The following is an 18,049-nucleotide window of genomic DNA, read 5'->3' on the forward strand; positions in this document are numbered from 1 at the left end:
TAAATCACCCAAGGCCAGGCATGGTGACTCACACCTGTAATCCCAGCACATTGGGAGGTTGAGGCAGGACGATCATTTGAGCCCTGGAGTTTGAGACTAGCCTAAGCTGCCAAAACCCCATCTCCACAAATTTTTATATATATAAAAATTAGCCAGGCGTGATGGCACATGCCTGTGGTCCCAGCCTCTTAGAGGCTGAGACAGGAGGATCACCTGAGCCCATGAGGTGGAGGCTGCAACAAGCTGTGATCGCACCGCTACACTCCAGCCTGGGTGACAGAGTGAGACCCTGTCTCAAAATCAATCAATCAATCAATCAATCTGTCAATCAATCAATCACTTGCCTCAGGAATTCCTTTATAGCAACACAAAATAGACTAATACACCTACTGAACCCAGTAAGTGTCTAACCCTGTACTGGAGATCTCTGCAGTCAAGGAGCTGCAGTTATGGCTGAGATTGCCTTAACCTTCCCTTCCTCCTCCTGGGCTGGGCTCTACCTAGATTTCCTCAGGAGAGGGTGCACCACTGGCAATGAGTCTTTACCCCAATCCAGCCCGATCTGCAGTTCATGCTCCTCTCTGGGTGTTCTAGCCCTGGGCTATCTCTAGTCATTTTGCCACTAGCTCACACCTGCCCTTTTCTTAGCCCTACCTGGCTTCATCATGCACTCCCTTGTTGAAAGACTTAATGAGTTTCAACCACCAGTCAGGCCCTGGGAAACAACATCTCACCTATTTCAGAGAGTCCACTGTGCAGACACACTTCAAGCTAATAAGTGTGACAGCTAGTAGCAAGGTGCTGAGATAGCACAGAACAAGGGCCTCATTATCCTAAAGGTGTATAAATACCCCAGCTCCCTTGCACTTGGAGCAAGTTAACTCTGAGGTCTGGGTTTACACTGGCTCCTGGATTTTCCCCAGTGGGATTAAGCTCTGTCACCCACAGTACCAATCTTTTTAGGATGCCTTCCTTTCACAATCTTACTTCCCCACTCAGAGTTTAGAAGAGGCTTCTCTGAGGAAATGCTTTGCTGGAGACAGCTGGGGAAATATAGAGGGAGTCCCTGCATGAGTGCATGGAAGGACTGCTGGAGCAAGATGTCTATGGTAGGTGCAGAGAAAGGCCACAGAGCAGACAGCCATGGGCATGTCAAGGAAAGAGAATTTGCTGCACGACTTAGAGGCTTCCAGGAACTGAAAGAGCCTCCTTCTCACAAGGAGACAATCATTCTCGGGTTTAGAAGAATCTATAGATAACTAATGGCCAAACGTAAGGAAATAAAACTAGGGATGTGAAAAATCCACCAAATGACCCAACTCTGTAAGCCAGAGATCCCAGAGAAGGCATACCACTGGGTCCAGGTGCATCCAAGCCCTTCAGAAGAGTGGGCCGGTTCAGAAGGGCCAGGGACATCAGCTCCCAGGCTGATTAAATAGGAGAGGCTCATTCCTGTGCTCCTCAAGATAATCCAGTTTTAAACAGGACCCGTGGCATTGCCTCCTCCTCACCATCTTCCAGACGCCGGAGCAGCTTGCAGGGTAATCCCTCTCCTACCCAGCACGATGAAAGGAAGGGGTTTAGCCTACCCCTAATCCTGTAGTTGCTCAGAAGATAAGCTTTCTTGGCCTTCAGGCACTCACTCTAGCTGGCCTTCTTTTATCTCATGAGCTTGTGGGGGTCGCTTCCAGCAGTGAGCACACTGAATTTTGCAGGTTGGGATCCAACACAAAGGCACCATTAGCAACAGCCACCCCTACTGCCCTGGATGCCATGCCTTTGTCCAACTATTAAATATCTCCAAGGACCTCCCAGGAGTTTTGTTATTGACATGCAATATTTTCCTGTTGTACAGTTTCCATTGAGCCATCACTCCTATTAGCGCTGAATTCCAGAAGATGAGCAAACACCACTCATTTCTACGTAAGACCATTTTGGGCACGGTGGCCCAGAGGAGAATTCCAATGTAGACAAACAGTTCCTAACACAGGATGGAATTTTTTATTTTGCTTTTTGGAGAAGGACGACAAAGATGGGGCGTGGGGTGGGGAGTGGAGGAGGAATTCAGCTCTTCACTGTCATCTACTTTAGGTAACGAGAAGAGGGAAGTTCATCTAGATCCATGGCCAGTCAATGAGTCTAATGAGCCCTAGAGCAGCGGTCCTCAACCTTTTTGGCACCAGCGAGCGGCTTTGTGGAAAACAATTTTTCCATGGAACATGTGGCTCAGGGGGGATGGTTTCAGGATGGAATTGTTCCACCTCAGATCATCAGACATTAGATTCTCATAAAAAGGTTGCAACCAGCCAGGCGCAGTGGCTCATGCCTGTAATCCCAGCACTTTGGGAGGCTGAGGAGGGCAGATCACCTGAGGTCAGGAGTTCGAGACCAGCCTGACCAACACAGCAAAACCCTGTCTCTACTAAAAATACAAAAATTAGCCAGGCATGTTGGTGTGTGCCTGTAGTCCCAGCTACTCGGGAGGCTAAGGCAGGAAAATCGCTTGAACCCGAGAGGTAAAGGTTACAGTGAGCCGAGATCGTACCACTGCACTCCAGCCTGAGTGATGGAGCAAGACTCCATCTCAAAAAAAAAAAAAAAGGTGGGGAGGGGGTACAACCTAGATCACTTGCTTGTGCAGTTCACAATAGGGTTCATGCTCCTATGAGAAGCTAATGCCACTGCTGATCTGACAGGAGGTGGAGCCCAGGTAGTAATTCCAGCAACGGGGAGTGGCTGTAAATACAGCTGAAGCTTCTCTTGCTCTCCTGCCACTCAGGAAGGAGCCCAGATCCTAACAGGCCACAGACTGCTACTGGTCCATGGCCCTGGGGTGGGGGACCCCTGCTCTAGAGGACTCAAGGAATAACAGACCAGGGTATGCCTAGATATCTTCCTCTAAAAAAATCTCGGGCTGGGCACGGTGGCACACACCTGTAATCCCAGCACTCTGGGAGGCTGAGGTGAGCGGATCACCTGAGTTCAGGAGTTCGAGACTAGCCTGGCCAACATGGTGAAACCCCATCTCTACTAAAAATACAAAAATTAGCCAGGCCTGGTGCCAAGTGCCTGTAATCCCAGCTACTCGGGAGGCTGAGGCAGGAGAATCGCTTGAACCCGGGAGGTGGAGGTTGCAGTGAGCTGAGATTGTACCACTGCACTCCAGCCTGGGCGACAGAGAGAGAGTCCATCTCAAAAAAAAAAAAAAGAAAAAAAAAATCTCCCATTCCCCAGATACGCTCCAGGGACCAGGAGACACAGATGCTCGGGCTCACGCTGGAATGAAAGTGGCATTTCCCCCTGCTGTCATCATATCCTGTGCACAGGTCAGCCACCCCTGTACCTTCGTCGCTGTTGTCATCCACCAGAATGATTTCCTTCAGCAGGTGTGTGGGTGTGTGATTGACGGCACTGTGCACTGACCGCAGGATCACCGACAGGGCCTCGTTCACGAAGATGAATATGATGGATATCTGGGGCAGGTCCTTGGAGTACTTGAGCTCCTTACACCTGGGGAAGGAGAGATCGGAAATGCAGAGTCAGAGGAAGGATAAAAGCTCAGGCGCTGCAGCTGGGCACAGTGTAAGATTTCAGCTGAATCCTCATCCACTCATCCCAAGGTGTGAATCACTGGTTCCCTTAGGCTTCTCTTTGGCTAAGAACTGAGAATAAACCCTAAGGAAGAGAGCACTAACAGATGCAGCCCCACTTCCCCCAAACTCACCACCCTACAGGCAGTGAGTTAGAATGTTAGCTCTGTGATAACAAGAACCTCTAGTGGGTTCAGTAGACATCTGCATTTGGGTTCCCCCAGAAACAGAGTCTGAAACAAAGGTTTGAGTGCAAGTAGTTTATTTTGGAGATGAAGAGAGCATCACTAAGGGAGTTCCAGGCATCAGTCCCAGGCATATGTCTACCTGCATCTACCTGTGCCACCTACCTGTGCCCTGAGCTTCAGGGCACACCTGCACGACTTCTGACTCCAGCCCCTCCATTTCCTTGCCTGAAACCTTCTTTGCTGATGCCTGAGCGATTACTCCACCCCTTAAATCTCTCAACTAGAGACGACTGGGGACAAGGTGCAGTGACTCACACCTGTAATTTCAGCATTAGGAGGCTGACGCAGGAGCATCGCTTGAGGTCAGGAGTTTAAGATCAGCCTGGGCAACATAGCAAGATTCTGTACCTACAAAAAAATTTAAAATTAGCCAGGTGCAGTGGTGCATGGCTGTATTCTCAGCTACTCGGGAGGCTGAGGTGGGAGGATCACTTGAGCCCAGGGGGGTCAAGGCTGCCATGAGCTATGATCCTGACACTGTACTCCAGCCTGGGTAACATAATGAGACCCTGTTTCTAAATAACAACAACAAAAAGAACACCAGGAATTGATGTATTAGATTGGTGCAAAAGTAATTGTGGGCTTTGCCATTACTTTTAATGGCCGCAATTACTTTTACACCAACCTGATACAAATATTCCAGCTCCCTCAGCCCCAGATTAAGCAGGATTAAGTCCCCATTACCCACAGGAGCAATCTTCATAACACACCCTTTGGAGAGGGGGTGCCTTTCCCTCCCAGTCTTACTTCCCACTCCCCTAGTGATGCTTTCTTCACCTCCAAAATAAACCACTTGCACTCAAACCTTTGTTTCAGGCTCTGTTTCTGGGGGAACCCAAAAGAAGGCATCTACTGAACCCACTAAGTGCTTGGTATTATATTATACTAGAGGTTCCTGCTATCATGGAGTTAACATTCTGGGAGAGGAAATAAAACACCCATGCCAATAATCATAGTAAAGGAACAGGACTCCACACTGGAGGAGCGTGCAACCTAAGGCACACCAGCTCTTCTTCGGGAAGTCCTAGAACCTCCCCGGAGACAGGAGACAGGACAACCTGCTGACATCCCTCCCTCACAATACCCAGCAGCCCTCACGTGCCCGAGCGCAGAGATTAAAGGGAATAATTCCTCTCATCCAGTCTGGACTCCAGAGCACAGAGTTTAGGCCTTCTCCACGGCTCCAGGTGATGTAAGAGACGATTTAGTACCTGGGGAACGTGCTCTGCTTTTCTCAGTCACAGGTGCTCCGAGAGTCTGTCCAGGCAGCACCGATGACTTTAATTTTATGCTTACGCCTAAGCCACATTGGAAACAGCAAAGAGAAACACAGTGGAATGGAGTGCCGAGGTACCTGCACTTTAATGCATCCTTCTTCTCCTTATGGGAGATTGCACAATATATAGCACAACGGAATAGGGAGCAGAACAAAGAAAACAGATGAAGCCACGGAGTGAGAGAGGAGCGGAGCTGAAGAGAGAGCAAGAAATACGGCTGTTTCTTACGCTGAGCAGCTTGGGCTGTGTCGGGCTGTATTAATCATGTAGGCAATTTGCAGAAGAAAATAAAGTTTTGTTACAGTATGTGTTTGTGTCTCCTGGAGGAGATCATCCAGGGATGCATTGATCAAGCAGCCTCATTTTTACCACACTGCTGTAAATCTACTTCTGGGGGCTGCCAGGGAGATTACAGCGATTATTGACAGGCTGGCGGGCAGTTGGCAGGAATCATCTCATTGACTGTGTGGTGGTCCGCGAGACAAGGGCACTCCAGAGGGTCCCTCGGAACTCCCTCGGCCAGACGGCAGCAGCCATCCCATCCCTGGTAGTGTGGCAGCTGTCCCACCTCGGCTCATTCTCACCCGCTGTACACGTGTGTGTGTTACTGGAAAGTGGTCCTGATTCAGACCCCAAGAGAGAGTTCCTGGACCCTGAGCAAGAACGAACTTGGGGTGAGTCCGTAAAGTAAAGCAAAAAGAAGTTTATTAAGAATGTAAAGGAATAAAGAATGGCTATTCCATAGGCAGAACAGCCCCCAGGGCTGCTGGTTGCCCAATTAAATGGTTATTTCTTGATCATATGCTAAACAAGGGTGGATTATTCATGAGTTTTCTGGGAAAGGGGTGGGCAATTCCCAGAATTGTGGGTCCTCCCCTTTTTAGACCAGGTAGGGCAACTTCCTGACATTGCCATGGCCTTTGTAAACTGTCAAGGAGCTGATGGGACAGTCTTTCAGTCTTTCGGCATGCTAATGCATTATAATTAGCATACAATGAGCCGTGAGGACGGCCAGAGGTCACTTTCATAGCCATCTTGGTTTTTGTAGGTTTTGGCCAGCTTCTTTACCGCATCCTTTTATCAGCAAGGTCTTTGTGACCTGTACCTTGTACTGACCTCCTGTCTCATCCTGTGACTCAGAATGCCTTAAACTCCTGGGAATGCAGCCCAGTGGGTCTCAGCCTTATTACACCCAGCCCTTGTTTAAGATGGAGTCTCTCTGGTTCAAACATCTCTGACACAAGGTGTCAGGGCACACGTTACACACCCACTGACTCTGTGCATATCTTCCTGGGGCTGGTTTCTCTGATCCTTCGCTTTTAACAGTTTCTGGATTTTGAAATTGAAAAGAAATGAGGCCAGACTGTACAGTCCCAGCACCATCATCTCCAGTCACAAGCAATGGGCTACACTGCAATCAAGGATCCGGTCGTAAGTCAAGCCTCTTGGCTGGAGCAGGCAACGCCCCCTGGTGAAATGGGAAACGTAGCAGCCTTCAGGGCATGGGGTCCTCAGTCCTGCCCTTTCATGGGTCCAGGTGACCATTTAAAAAATCACAGGGGATTTCAGAAGCAAAAAGTGCTGGATCCCACCTGGGATCTGTAACCCTGGGCACGCTGCTCACCCCACCTCTCTCCACAGCTCAGCTTCTCAGTCTGTGAAACTGTGGCAGGCCAGGTCTTACTAACAGCTAAACAGGCAGACCTCTGTAACAACTGTTTAAGCGCTGAGTGGTTAAGTTAAATATTAAAAGCTGAAAGAGCCTGTGTCCTCATACAAAGGCTGGAATGTAACAAAAGCCCACAGAGAGTTTTGCTCTGGCCTTTCCTGGGCCTTGAAGCAGGACAAGATAATGGAAGGAATTCTCAACAGGACTCATTTAGGATGAAACAAGTTCTCAATGGGGGTCTGAAGAAACTCCCCAGAACTCCACAAACAAGTTTTATTGGGGGTCTAAAGGAACTCTCTCCATGATTTAGCAGGAGACAAGATAAGGGTATTCACCCTCAGCACATGGACCCATGTAGATTAAGTAAATTTACTGACGCTCCAGAGGAAGGTCTTCAAGACTCACACTTTAGTTATAGATTAGAAGAAGCTAGGACGGGTGCGGTGGCTTATGCCTGTAATCCCAGCACTATCGGAGGCCAAGGCAGGCGGATGACAAGGTCAGGAGTTCAAGACCAGGCTAGTCAATATGGTGAAACCCCGTCTCTACTAAAAATACACGAAAAAAAAAAAATTAGCCAGGCATGGTGGCAGGCGCCTGTGGTCCCAGTTACTTGGAGGCTGAGGCAGGAGAATGGCTTGAACCTGGAAGGCAGAGGTTGCAGTGAGCCAAGATCGTGCCACCGCACTCCAGCCTGGGTGACAGAGTGAGACTCCATCTCAAAAAAAAAAAGAAAAAAAAAAGAAATAGCTAATCACTTACGTATTTAGATGAATGCACGCTTACATGCAGACACATAGCTCAGAAGGTATACAAGTTCTACAATCCTTTGTGATTTTCAGTTGGTCTGGTGATATTTTCCAGGCCTTTTCCCTGTAGCCAGTTACAGAAATAAACTCTCTTCTTTCCCATTTCATCTGCATCTCGTTATTGGGCCCAGAGAATAAGCAGCCCCAGCAGGCTTTGAGAGCCCATGAAATGTCCCTGGGGATAGGAGACAAACTACCTGCGGAACACCAGGTATTGATGTGCAAATCCCCCCAGCCCCTCAGCCCTGGAGCAGGTTAACTTCAAATTTCCCCCAGCAGGATCAAACCCCCAACACCCACAGGAGCAATCTGTATAACACAGCCTTTGTTGGGGGGGCGCACTGTTATGCACTAACTCGTAAAATAAAGGTCCAGCCTGCCAGGCTGGCCCTGCCATTCTCCCTCCTGGCTCCTCTGCTCACTTTTGCACTTCCCTGATGACCACTGGCCAGGCTTCCAGAGCCGTCACCCAGATCCTGCCCACACAACCTACTCAGGGCTCTGTTCCCGGTCAGGACCCAGGTTTCTAACCTCGCCCAGTTAAACAATGATTCACCTCTCCCAGGCCAGAGTCCTCCAAGATTCACGGATTTACTTGACAGCAGACAATATAAATGCTGTAATTATTATCATAAAAATCAGCATTCTTTTTGCTGATCATTAAGCTCTAGGGAGGTAGACTCTGCCTTTAAAAGTAATCTCGAAGCCCAGCCTTTTGCCTGATATATTGAAGATGCTCAGAATAGCTGGGTAGATGGAAAGATGGACAGCTCAAGTTCTGTCAGAGGCGTGCGAACCAGGGCGACTCCATCTTGGATAGGAGCTGGGTAAAATGAGGTGAGACCTACTGAGCTGCATTCCCAGACGGTTAAGGCATTCTGAGTCACAGGATGAGACAGGAGGTCAGCACAAGATACAGGTCATAAAGATCTTGCTAAAACAGGTTGCAGTAAGAAGCTGGCCAAAACCCACCAAAACCAAGATGGTGACAAGAGTGACCTCTGATTGTCCTCACTGCTACACTCTGATCAGCACCATGGCAGTTTACAAATGCCATGGCAATGACAGGAAGTTATCCTATATGGTCTAAAAAGAAGAGGCATGAATAATCCACCCTTTGGTTACCATAGAATCAAGAAATAACCATAAAAATGGGCCACCAGTAGCCTCCAGAGCTTCTTTGTCTATGGAGCAGCCATTCTTTATTCTTTCACTTTCCTAATAAATGAGCTTTCACTTTACAGACTCACCCTGAATTCTTTCTTGGGCAAGATCCAAGAACCCTCTCTTAGCGTCTGGATGGGGACCCCTTTCCTGTAACAGTTGTAAGCATTTTCTGCCAACAGTAGACATAGGCATGGGTTGATACGTACGTTACTTCCAATCAGATACTAATACCCAACAGGGCAGAAAGACCAGTGAAGGAAGGCAGGTGACGGTGGACAGGAGAAGGGAGAGGGGACCCCACAGGCCACAGACATGCTAGAGATTGCACAAAGCACGGAAACAGATGCTCCCGCCCCTGGGAGATAATGCTGAATCCATTCCCACTGTGGCCTGAGGGCTATCAGACAGTGCATCCAAACTGCATGGTGTCTGGACATCCCACACGCTGGCAGGAAAGAAGCCCCTCCCTCATTCTCTCATTCCTGAAGAGCTAAGGGGTGAAACGTTCAAGGGCTCAGTGCCAGGGTGGCCGGCATGGCGCCCTCTGGTGGGCCCAGCAACAGCCAGTGCTGGGCAGGAGGATCCAGGGAAGGGAACCATCAACTCAGACCCTGGCTTCTGGCCCCGTCTCTCTATAATGAAACCTACAGATTCAGACACATTTTCTGCCTCCCTGTTGGCCTCCCAGGCTATAAAAGCCAGGCAACGGGAGGCTGAGGTGGGCGGATCACTTGAGGTCAGGAGTTTGAGACCAACCTGGCCAACATGGCAAAACCCATCTCTACTAAAAATACAAAAATTAGCGGGGCATGGTGGGGCATGTCTGTAGTCCCAGCTACTCGGGAGGCTGAGGCAGGAGAACTGCTTGAACCCAGGAGGTGGAGGTTGCAGTGAGCCGAGATAACACTACTGCACTCCAACCTGGGCAACGGGAGGAGACTCCATTTCAAGAAAAAAAATAAAAATAAAAATAAAAGCCAGGCAAGTAAGAGCAGGCTGGAAGCTTGCAAGGATAAAAGAAGAAATTCCAGATGTGAAAGACACCCAGAGAGCAAAGAGAGATAGGCATGCCACATAAACTACAAAATACCTCAGCATCTATACCTGGGGGTTGCTGTGTGCTCCCTCTAGCAACACCGACTTGAACCTGGGTTTCACAAATCACAAATTTCCTTTCAATAACTAGTCAGTAAGCAATGTACAGTCCTTTACCTGAAAGAAGATTGGTACCCAGAAAGCTATTTTAAGGTGTGAAGGTCTGGACCAATTTCTTTTTTTATTTTCTCCCCACCCCCGCTTTGCAGACAGGGTCTCTCTCTGTTGCACAGGCTGGAATGCAGTAGCTCAATCACAGCTCACTGTAGCCTCAACTTCTAGGGTTCAAGTGAGCCTCAGCCTCCCAAGTAGCTGAGACCACAGGGGTGCACTGCCAGCCCAGCCAATTTGTATTTTTCGTAGAGATAGGGTCTCGTTAAGTTGTCCGGGCTGGTTTTGAACTCCTGGGCTTAGGTGATCCTTCTGCCTCAACCTCCTGAAGTGCTGGGATTACATGCATGAGCCACTGCACCTGGCTGGACCAATTTCAATGGCCAAGACCAGAAAGGGGCTACAAAGAAATTCAAAACCAAGTTCCTCAAGAGCTAATTGGAAAACAGATCCTCTGCAAAGCTGTTGTCATAGAGAAAAGAAAGTAGAGACATATAACCAACCAAGTGAAATCTCTAGAACAGTGAACACCTTACTGCCCATCTGTCCATCTGTCTGTCTGTCCACATGCCTGGGATGCTTCCTTGACCTCTGAAACTCCTTGAGACTGACCACAGTTACCCCCGCCCCCCGCCCGCCAGCCAGGCACCTCTGGGAATCACTGGAGAGAATCACAGTTGAAATCACGGTAGGTCAAGGCCCAAGGCCTCCAGCAGGGAAGAAATCGAAGCCCAGAGCGCCGGTCGTGCAGTCTCAAAAGCAGACCCCTGCCCTCACAGGACCACTTTTAAGGAGACAGTTTGCCTGACCACAATGTGGTAAAAATGAGAGGTATTAAGACATGCTTATAGCCGGGCACTGTGGCTCATGCCTGTAATCCTAGTACTTTGGGAGGCCAGGGAAGGCAGATCACTTGAGGTCAGGAGTTCAAGACCAGCCTGGGCAACATGGCGAAATCCTATCTCTATTAAAATTACAAAAATTAGCTGGGCACGGTGGAGCACGCCTGTAGTCCCAGCTACTTGGGAGGCTAAGGCAAGAGAATCGCTTGAACCCAGGAGGCAGAGGTTGCAGTGAGCTCAGACAGTGCTACTGCACTCCAGCCTGAGTGACAGTGAGAATCTGTCTCAAAATAAAAACAACAACAACAACAAAAACATGCTTGTGACCCAGTCTGCCAACTTGAAAACAAAAAGCTCCCCAAACATCCCCATCACTGGAAAACAATTTAGGTACGACAGGGCCTAGGAGGCTCAGCAGGCTACAGAAAATGATGCTGCTGCTGCTGACGATGATAACTAACACATAGTGTGGGCTACATGCCAGAAACTGCTGGAAGCTCCCATGTACTAGGCTTTAATCCTTACAGTAAACCGTAGGGGGTAGGCAGCAGTATCATGCCCATTCTGCAGATGAGGAAACTGGGGCCCAGAGGGGTGAATTCACTTGTGCTAAGTCACACAGCGTTGTCTGAAAAGTAGCAAGATGGGAACAGTAACTTACGGTGTTTAAACTTCCAAATGCCCCTGCCTGGATAGGCACGGTATGGCGGCTGCAGCGGGCAAACTTCCACACAATTTCCAGCCCAACCACTAAACCACTTCCTGTGTGAGATTTTTTTTTTTTTTTCTTCTCGTCTCTTCTTTTTTTGAGACGGAGTCTTGCTTCGTCAAGCTGGAGTGCAGTGGTGCTATCTCAGCTCACTGCCACCTCCACTTTCCAGGTTCAAGCGATTCTCCTGCCTCAGTCTTCTGAGTAGCTGGGACTGCAGGTGTGTGCCACCATACCTGGCTAATTTTTATATTTTTAGTAGAGGCAGGGTTTCACCATGTTGGCCAGGCTGGTCTCGAACTCCTGGCCTCAGGTGATCCGCCTGTCTCAGCCTTCCCAAGTGCTGGGATTACAGGCATGTGCCACCACACCCGGTCAATTTTTGTATTTTTAATAGAGACGGGGTTTCACCGTGTTGGCCAAGCTGTCTTGAACTCCTGACAAGCAATCCGCCCACCTCAGCCTCCCAAACTGCTGGGATTACAGGTATGAGCCACGGTACCCAGCCAATTTCTTGATTTCTTCATCTCTGCCCTAAAAGCCCCAACTAGGAGAAAGTCCTCTACAGCCAGGTGCACCATGCCCATGGCCCGCTGGGGGCAAAGTCCTCCCACATAGTATCCCTGAGCCGGGTCAGGTTTGATTTCCTATCAAGAAGATATGAGTGAGCGGAAGCCATCTCCACCTCCCCTAGGGTTAATAAGGCTGGCGGGAATGTGGCTAAAGCTCACGCGGGAGAGTGTTCTACCTCCAAGCCCTGGAACTGAAGAACTCCAAGCAGAGAGGAGCCAAGGCTGTCCTCAGCCTCTCTAGGCTTTGCAAAAGTCCTGTGCTAATGAGTCACTGCAGCACTTCAGCCACTGTGCACCCAGGCCTGACTCGGTCGTCCCCATCATCCCTCAGGGCAGGGACACAGAAGAGGACCTTAAAGGGGCTGGGGATGGAAGGCGTACCTGTGCATGCTCAGGCGGCTGGGCAGGTGACCGAAGGGCCTGAGCTCAGCCCCTAGTCCTTGTTTCTTGGGTCTAAGGCGAGTGCTTCCCTTTCCAGGGTCTACCTGGGTTTCTCGGTATCGCTTGGCTCACGTGGGCGCAACTGTGTGGCCGATCTGCAGGACTTCCTTGCTGCTCCCCTCAACTCTAGCTCCCAAGTGCAGTGATGCCCCTCAGTCTCTGCCCTAACATCTGCCGCACCCGAGGGACGGGACCGATCACCAAGCACTGCCCCACCCCAATCACCCGGAGTTCTGGGACATGAGGGCTAAGGCACATTAAACACTTCTAACAAGGCAGTTGTCAATGCAAAGGAGGAGATGCTAAGTGTCAAACGAAGTATCTACAAACAGCTGTAATAGATGGGCTATGCTGGACCAGGAAGGTGGGGACGGTGAGCTCCAGGCTGGATGTGAATGGATGGATCTCACTGAATCAGACTTGCATGGTCAACAACAGAGGGAGAAATGGGACATCAGAGCTCTCCTGAGCACAGGGGCACTCTTCCTCGACCTTCCAGGGGAAACCTCTGTGAGCTTGTTTAGAGATTACGCAGTAAAGAGCTAGACTCACAATGGAATGACAGCCTCACACCAGGTTCTGCAAATTCCGACCAGGCTAATTCCTATTCACTTCCAAAGTGCTCCATAAACATGCAGAAGGTCATGAGTATTAATAAAGGCTTTAACCGCTGATGAAGGTCCGTGCTCTCTAGGCGCTCAGGCCTCTCTACCACACACCACCCCCAAACTCTCAGAGCTCTGCAAGGCAACATGGGATGGAAACTGTGGGATTCTGATGGAAAAGGTGGTTGGAGTCAGAAAACACCACCTTGACATCCTCAGAGTAGCTGCAAGCCAGTGAGAGAACCCTTGAGAACTGCAGCACGCTGTGGACATACACATTTTCACATCGTCTCTTTCCACTGCCAGAGGAAATTCTGCCACCAGACACCCTTCCCAAGGTCTCCAGCCTGCCCACCTACCCTGCGGACACGACATGTGCCAGTTACCACAACCGTGTGAGCCAGGTCCTTAAAATAAACCTCTCTCTGCTCAACACCACTAATCATTAGGGAAATGCAAATCAACGCTACAGTGAGGTACCACCTCACATCCATTAGGATGGCTACTGTTTAAAAAAAACAAACCTGAAAATAACAAGAGTTGAAGAGAATGCGGAGAAACTGAAACGCTTGTGCACTGTTGGTGGGAGGGGAGGATGTTACGGCCGCTGTGGAAAACAGTATGGTGGTCCGTTAACAATAATTACTATCTGAGTAGCAATTCCACTTCCGGTTATATACCCAGAAGAACTGAAAGCAGAGCGTTGAAGAGATATTGTACACGCATGTTCATAGAGCATTATTCGCAGCTAAATGTTGGAAGCAATCCAGGTGTTCATCAACAGACGAATGTATCAACAAAATGTGGTATATGGAGTCAGCCTTCCCAATCCACAGGTTCTATATTTTCATATTCAACCAAACCACAGAGGGAAAATATCCCCAAAATAAAGAAAAAAATAACATAGAGCCAAACACAGTAACTCCCACCTATAGCCTTAACTAATTGGGAGGCCAAGGTGGGAAGAGTGCTTAGAGGCCAGAAGTTGAAGACCAGCTTAGGAAACATAATGAGACCCCATCTCTAAAAGTAAAAATTAGCCAGGCACAGTGGCACATGCCTGCAGTTTCAGCTACTCAGGAACCTGAGGTGGGAGGCTTGCTTGAGCCCAGGAGTTCAGGGTTGCAGTGAGCTATGACCTCACCACTGCACTCCAGTCTGGGCGACAGAGCAAGACTCAGTCTCAATAACAGTAATAATAATGATACAAAATCAATAAGCATAACAATTATTTACATGAGATTTACACTGCATTAGGTATTATAAGTAATCTAGATTTAAAGTATATGTGAGGATATGCGTAGTTTACGTACAAATATTATGTCATTTTATGTGAGGGATTTCCTTGAGCTTCCATGGATTTTGGTATCTAATGGGGGTCTGGAGCTAATCCCTTTCAGATGCCAGGGGATGACTGTGTATATATAAAATGAAATATTATCCAGCTTTAAAAAGGAAGGAAATTCTGCAATATACTACCACATGGATGAACTTTGAGGATTACTAGGTGAAATAAGCTAATCAGAAAACACAAATCCTGTATGATTCTACTTACAGGAGTTACCTAGAATGGTCCAATTCATAGACAGAAAGTAGAAAAGAGGCTATCAGGGGACAGGGAAGGCGGAATGGGAAGTGATTGTGATCGGGAGCAGTGTTTCTGTTTCAGATGAGGAAAACGTCCTGGAGATGGATGGTGGTGGCAGTTACATGACAATGTGAATGTGCTTAATGCCAGCGAACCACTTAAAAATGGTTAGGACGGTAAATTTTACGTTATGTATGTTTTAACACAATAAAAAATGGGAAAAATAAATAAATTCATTCTCTCTCTCTACCTCCCCGTCCTGCCCCTGCTCAATTCCTTCTCTTTCTCTAGGGAACGCGAATGAACGCATTGCCCTTTGGTTGGGAAAAGATTACACCAGACTGCGGTGTCACACCTCATCAGAACTTTGTCATTGCAATCTCTCCTTCCTGTCACCACTTTAAGAGCCTCTGACCCACACCCAGGAATGCCCAGGAGGACCACACCTGGTTTAGGTTATTGCAGTGCAATTATCTCCAACCCCCAGGGCTTGTTCTGGACCTCACTGACACCCAGAACAGCTGCACTTAGACCACCTTTGACTTCAACAGTCATAATCTCTCTTCATCCCAGTTCTCCAGCCTCGTAGTCCCAAAACCCCTACCCTTACTTAGACTTCCAGGCCCCAGGACACTTGTTTTTGTTTGTTTGTTTTGTTTCATTTTTGTTTTTGTTTTCTTGAGATGGAGACTTGCTTTTGTGGCCCAGGCTAGAGTGCAATGGCGCGATCTCGGCTCACGGCACCCTCCGCCTCCTGGGTTCAAGCGATTCTCCTGCCTCAGCCTCCCGAGTAGCTGGGACTACAGACACCTGCCACCACACCCAGTTAATTTTTGTATTTTTAGTAGAGACGGGGTTTCATCATGTTGGCCAGGCTGGTCTCGAACTCCTGACCTCAGGTGATCTGCCCACCTCGGCTTCCCAAAGTGCTGCGATTACAGGCATGAGCCACCACGCCTAGTCGTTTTGTTTTGTTTTGTTTTAATCTATTAACCCTTCCCTAGTTTCATGTTCGTCCAGTCGAACTGGAATCTCCACACTTCCTTCAACCAGGCTCTGCCTTTTGCCAGCCCCACAGTTCTCCTGTTTCTCTGCCTTTCTTTCCCTCAAGTGCTGAAGGACCCCAGCTCTAGATGGAACCACCCCCTTGCCTCTTCTCCCCTTCTCTCACACAGCTGACATTGCAGGCTGCAGGACCAAGTCTCACATTCGTGCAGCTGCAAAGGAGACACCTCCAGGAGCTCCAGTCTTTGCTCTGCAGGTTTCTTTTCTTTTTCTGAGATGGAGTCTTGCTCCGTAGCCCAGGCTGGAGTGCCATGGCGTGATCTCGGCTCACTGCAACCTCCACCTCCCAGGTTCAAGCGATTCTCCTGATTAGCTGGGATTACAGGCGTGCGCCGCCACACCCAGCTACTTTTTGCATTTTTAGTAAAGATGGGGTTTTTCACCATGTTAGCCAGGCTGGTCTCGAACTCCTGACCTCAGGTGATTCGCCCGCCTTGGCCTCCCAAAGTGCTGGGATTCCAGGCCTGAGCCCCCGTGCCTGGCCTGCTCTGCAGGCTTCTTTCTGTTCTAGGTCAGAATCTTGGATTTCACTACCCTTCACTGTCCTCTACCTTTTGCCAAGTTCCTAGGGCCAACCTCCCTATCTGCAAGGGATTGTGCCTCCTACTCCATAGAGAAATCAACACCATCAGCCCTAATTTCCACATGTGGTCCACAGGTCTGTAGCATCTGCAACAGCATCGTCTGGGAGCTTGTCAGAAATAAAAATCCCCAGGACTAGGTCAGGCGTGGTGGCTGATGCCTGGAATCCCAGCACTTTGGGAGGCTGAGGTGCCAGATCACCTGAGGTCAGGAGTTTGAGACCAGCCTGGTCAACATGGTGAAATCCCATCTCTACCAAGAAATATAAAAATCAGCTGGGTGTGGTGGCACGCACCTGTAGTCCCAGCTACTCAGGAGGCTGAGGTGGGAGGATCCCTTGAGTCCGGGAGGCAGAGACTGCAGTGAGTCAATATCACGCCTCTGCACTCCAGCCTGGGTGAGAGAGCGAGATCCTGTCGTTAAAAAAAAAAAAAAAAAAAAAAAAAAAAAAAATCCCCAGGCTCCTCCCAGACCTAGGGACTCAGAATCCCTGGAGGTGGGGCCCAGCAGTTTACCCTTATCAAGCTCTCTGGGTGGTTCCTGCACAATGGAAATGGGAGAAGCACTTACCTTCTGCAAGCTTACCTACCTCTCAACCCATTCTTTGTCTTCACCTCCTCTCTTGATGGAACCTGAGTTCAGGAATTCAAGGTTGACCCCTGCATCCTTACTGTGCCTCCTCCCACCTCGGGGCCTTGCCTAGTCTATCACTGTCTCTCTTGCGTCTTTGCTCTCCCTCTGCTGACCTTTTCTACTCAACTCCCTCCCATTTAAGTAAAAAATTGGGTTGGTGCAGTGGCTTATGCCTATAATCCCAGAGTTTTGGGAGGCTGAAGCAGGAGGATTGTTGAGGCCAGGAGTTCAAGACCAGCCTGAGCGACAAAGCAATATCCTGTCGCTACAAAAACATTTTAAAAATTAGCCGGGTGTGGTGTTGGCCACTCAGGAGGCTGAGGCAGGAGGATGGCTTGAGCCCAGGAGTTCAAGGCTGCTGGGCGCTATGTTGGCACCACTGCACTCTAGCCTGGTCAACAGAACAAGATCCTGTTTCAATAATAATAATAATAATAATAATAATAATAATAATAATAAAATCGTCTCTTTTTCCACAGTCTTAATTGGCTTAATTGCCATGTTCCCTTCCCTCTCTGTCTCCCTTCTTTACCTCTCATTCACTCCTCGCTTCATACAGCATTTGGCTCCTGTGCAACCTATTTTGCTAAAACCGCTCTTGTTAAAGTTTTCAGTGACATCTACCCTATATGGCCAGAATTGGAGGGACCCTTGCCAACCTCACCATCGCTCATGATCCTTTCTGCAGTACGCAACACCACCATCCTTCTCCTTGTATAATCGCTATTTCCTCTTGGATCCTGGACATTCACTATTCCTCCCCCATTCCTATCTGCGCTTTTTCTCCTCTGGGATCTTCCCTGGCCACTGGTTTTGGTGCACAGGTTACCCTTTCCTTTAAATTCCCCAAATCCTCAAGCTCCTTCTTTTGCCCTTTGCTGTTCTCTCTTCATAAACGGGTCCTGGGTGACCTCATGCAAGTCTACAGCTCCAAGTACCCTGGCAACTCCCAAACCCACATCTCTAGCCTGGATCTTCACTGAAACTTCAGCTCCCCCCCCACCCCACAAATCTCCACGTGGAGAGCTCATAAACATCCCAAATTC

The 18,049-nt window shown here is 48.9% G+C and overlaps 1 protein-coding gene across 4 annotated transcripts in view; it reads right to left on the bottom strand.

Annotated features, from left to right (window-relative positions):
* The window catches only part of GALNT17 (polypeptide N-acetylgalactosaminyltransferase 17), a 606,009-nt gene that overhangs the window by 334,602 nt on the left and 253,358 nt on the right, over positions 1–18,049 (bottom strand). For all 4 annotated transcript variants that reach the window (XM_071095316.1, XM_011715329.3, XM_071095315.1 and 1 more), the window contains one exon: positions 3,344–3,510. In XM_071095316.1, coding sequence (XP_070951417.1) covers positions 3,344–3,510 — 167 coding nt within the window. The remainder of the gene's footprint in view (positions 1–3,343; positions 3,511–18,049) is intronic.

The sequence above is a fragment of the Macaca nemestrina genome, chromosome 4 (genome assembly GCF_043159975.1).
Source record: "Macaca nemestrina isolate mMacNem1 chromosome 4, mMacNem.hap1, whole genome shotgun sequence".
NCBI classification, from domain to species: Eukaryota; Metazoa; Chordata; class Mammalia; order Primates; family Cercopithecidae; genus Macaca; species Macaca nemestrina.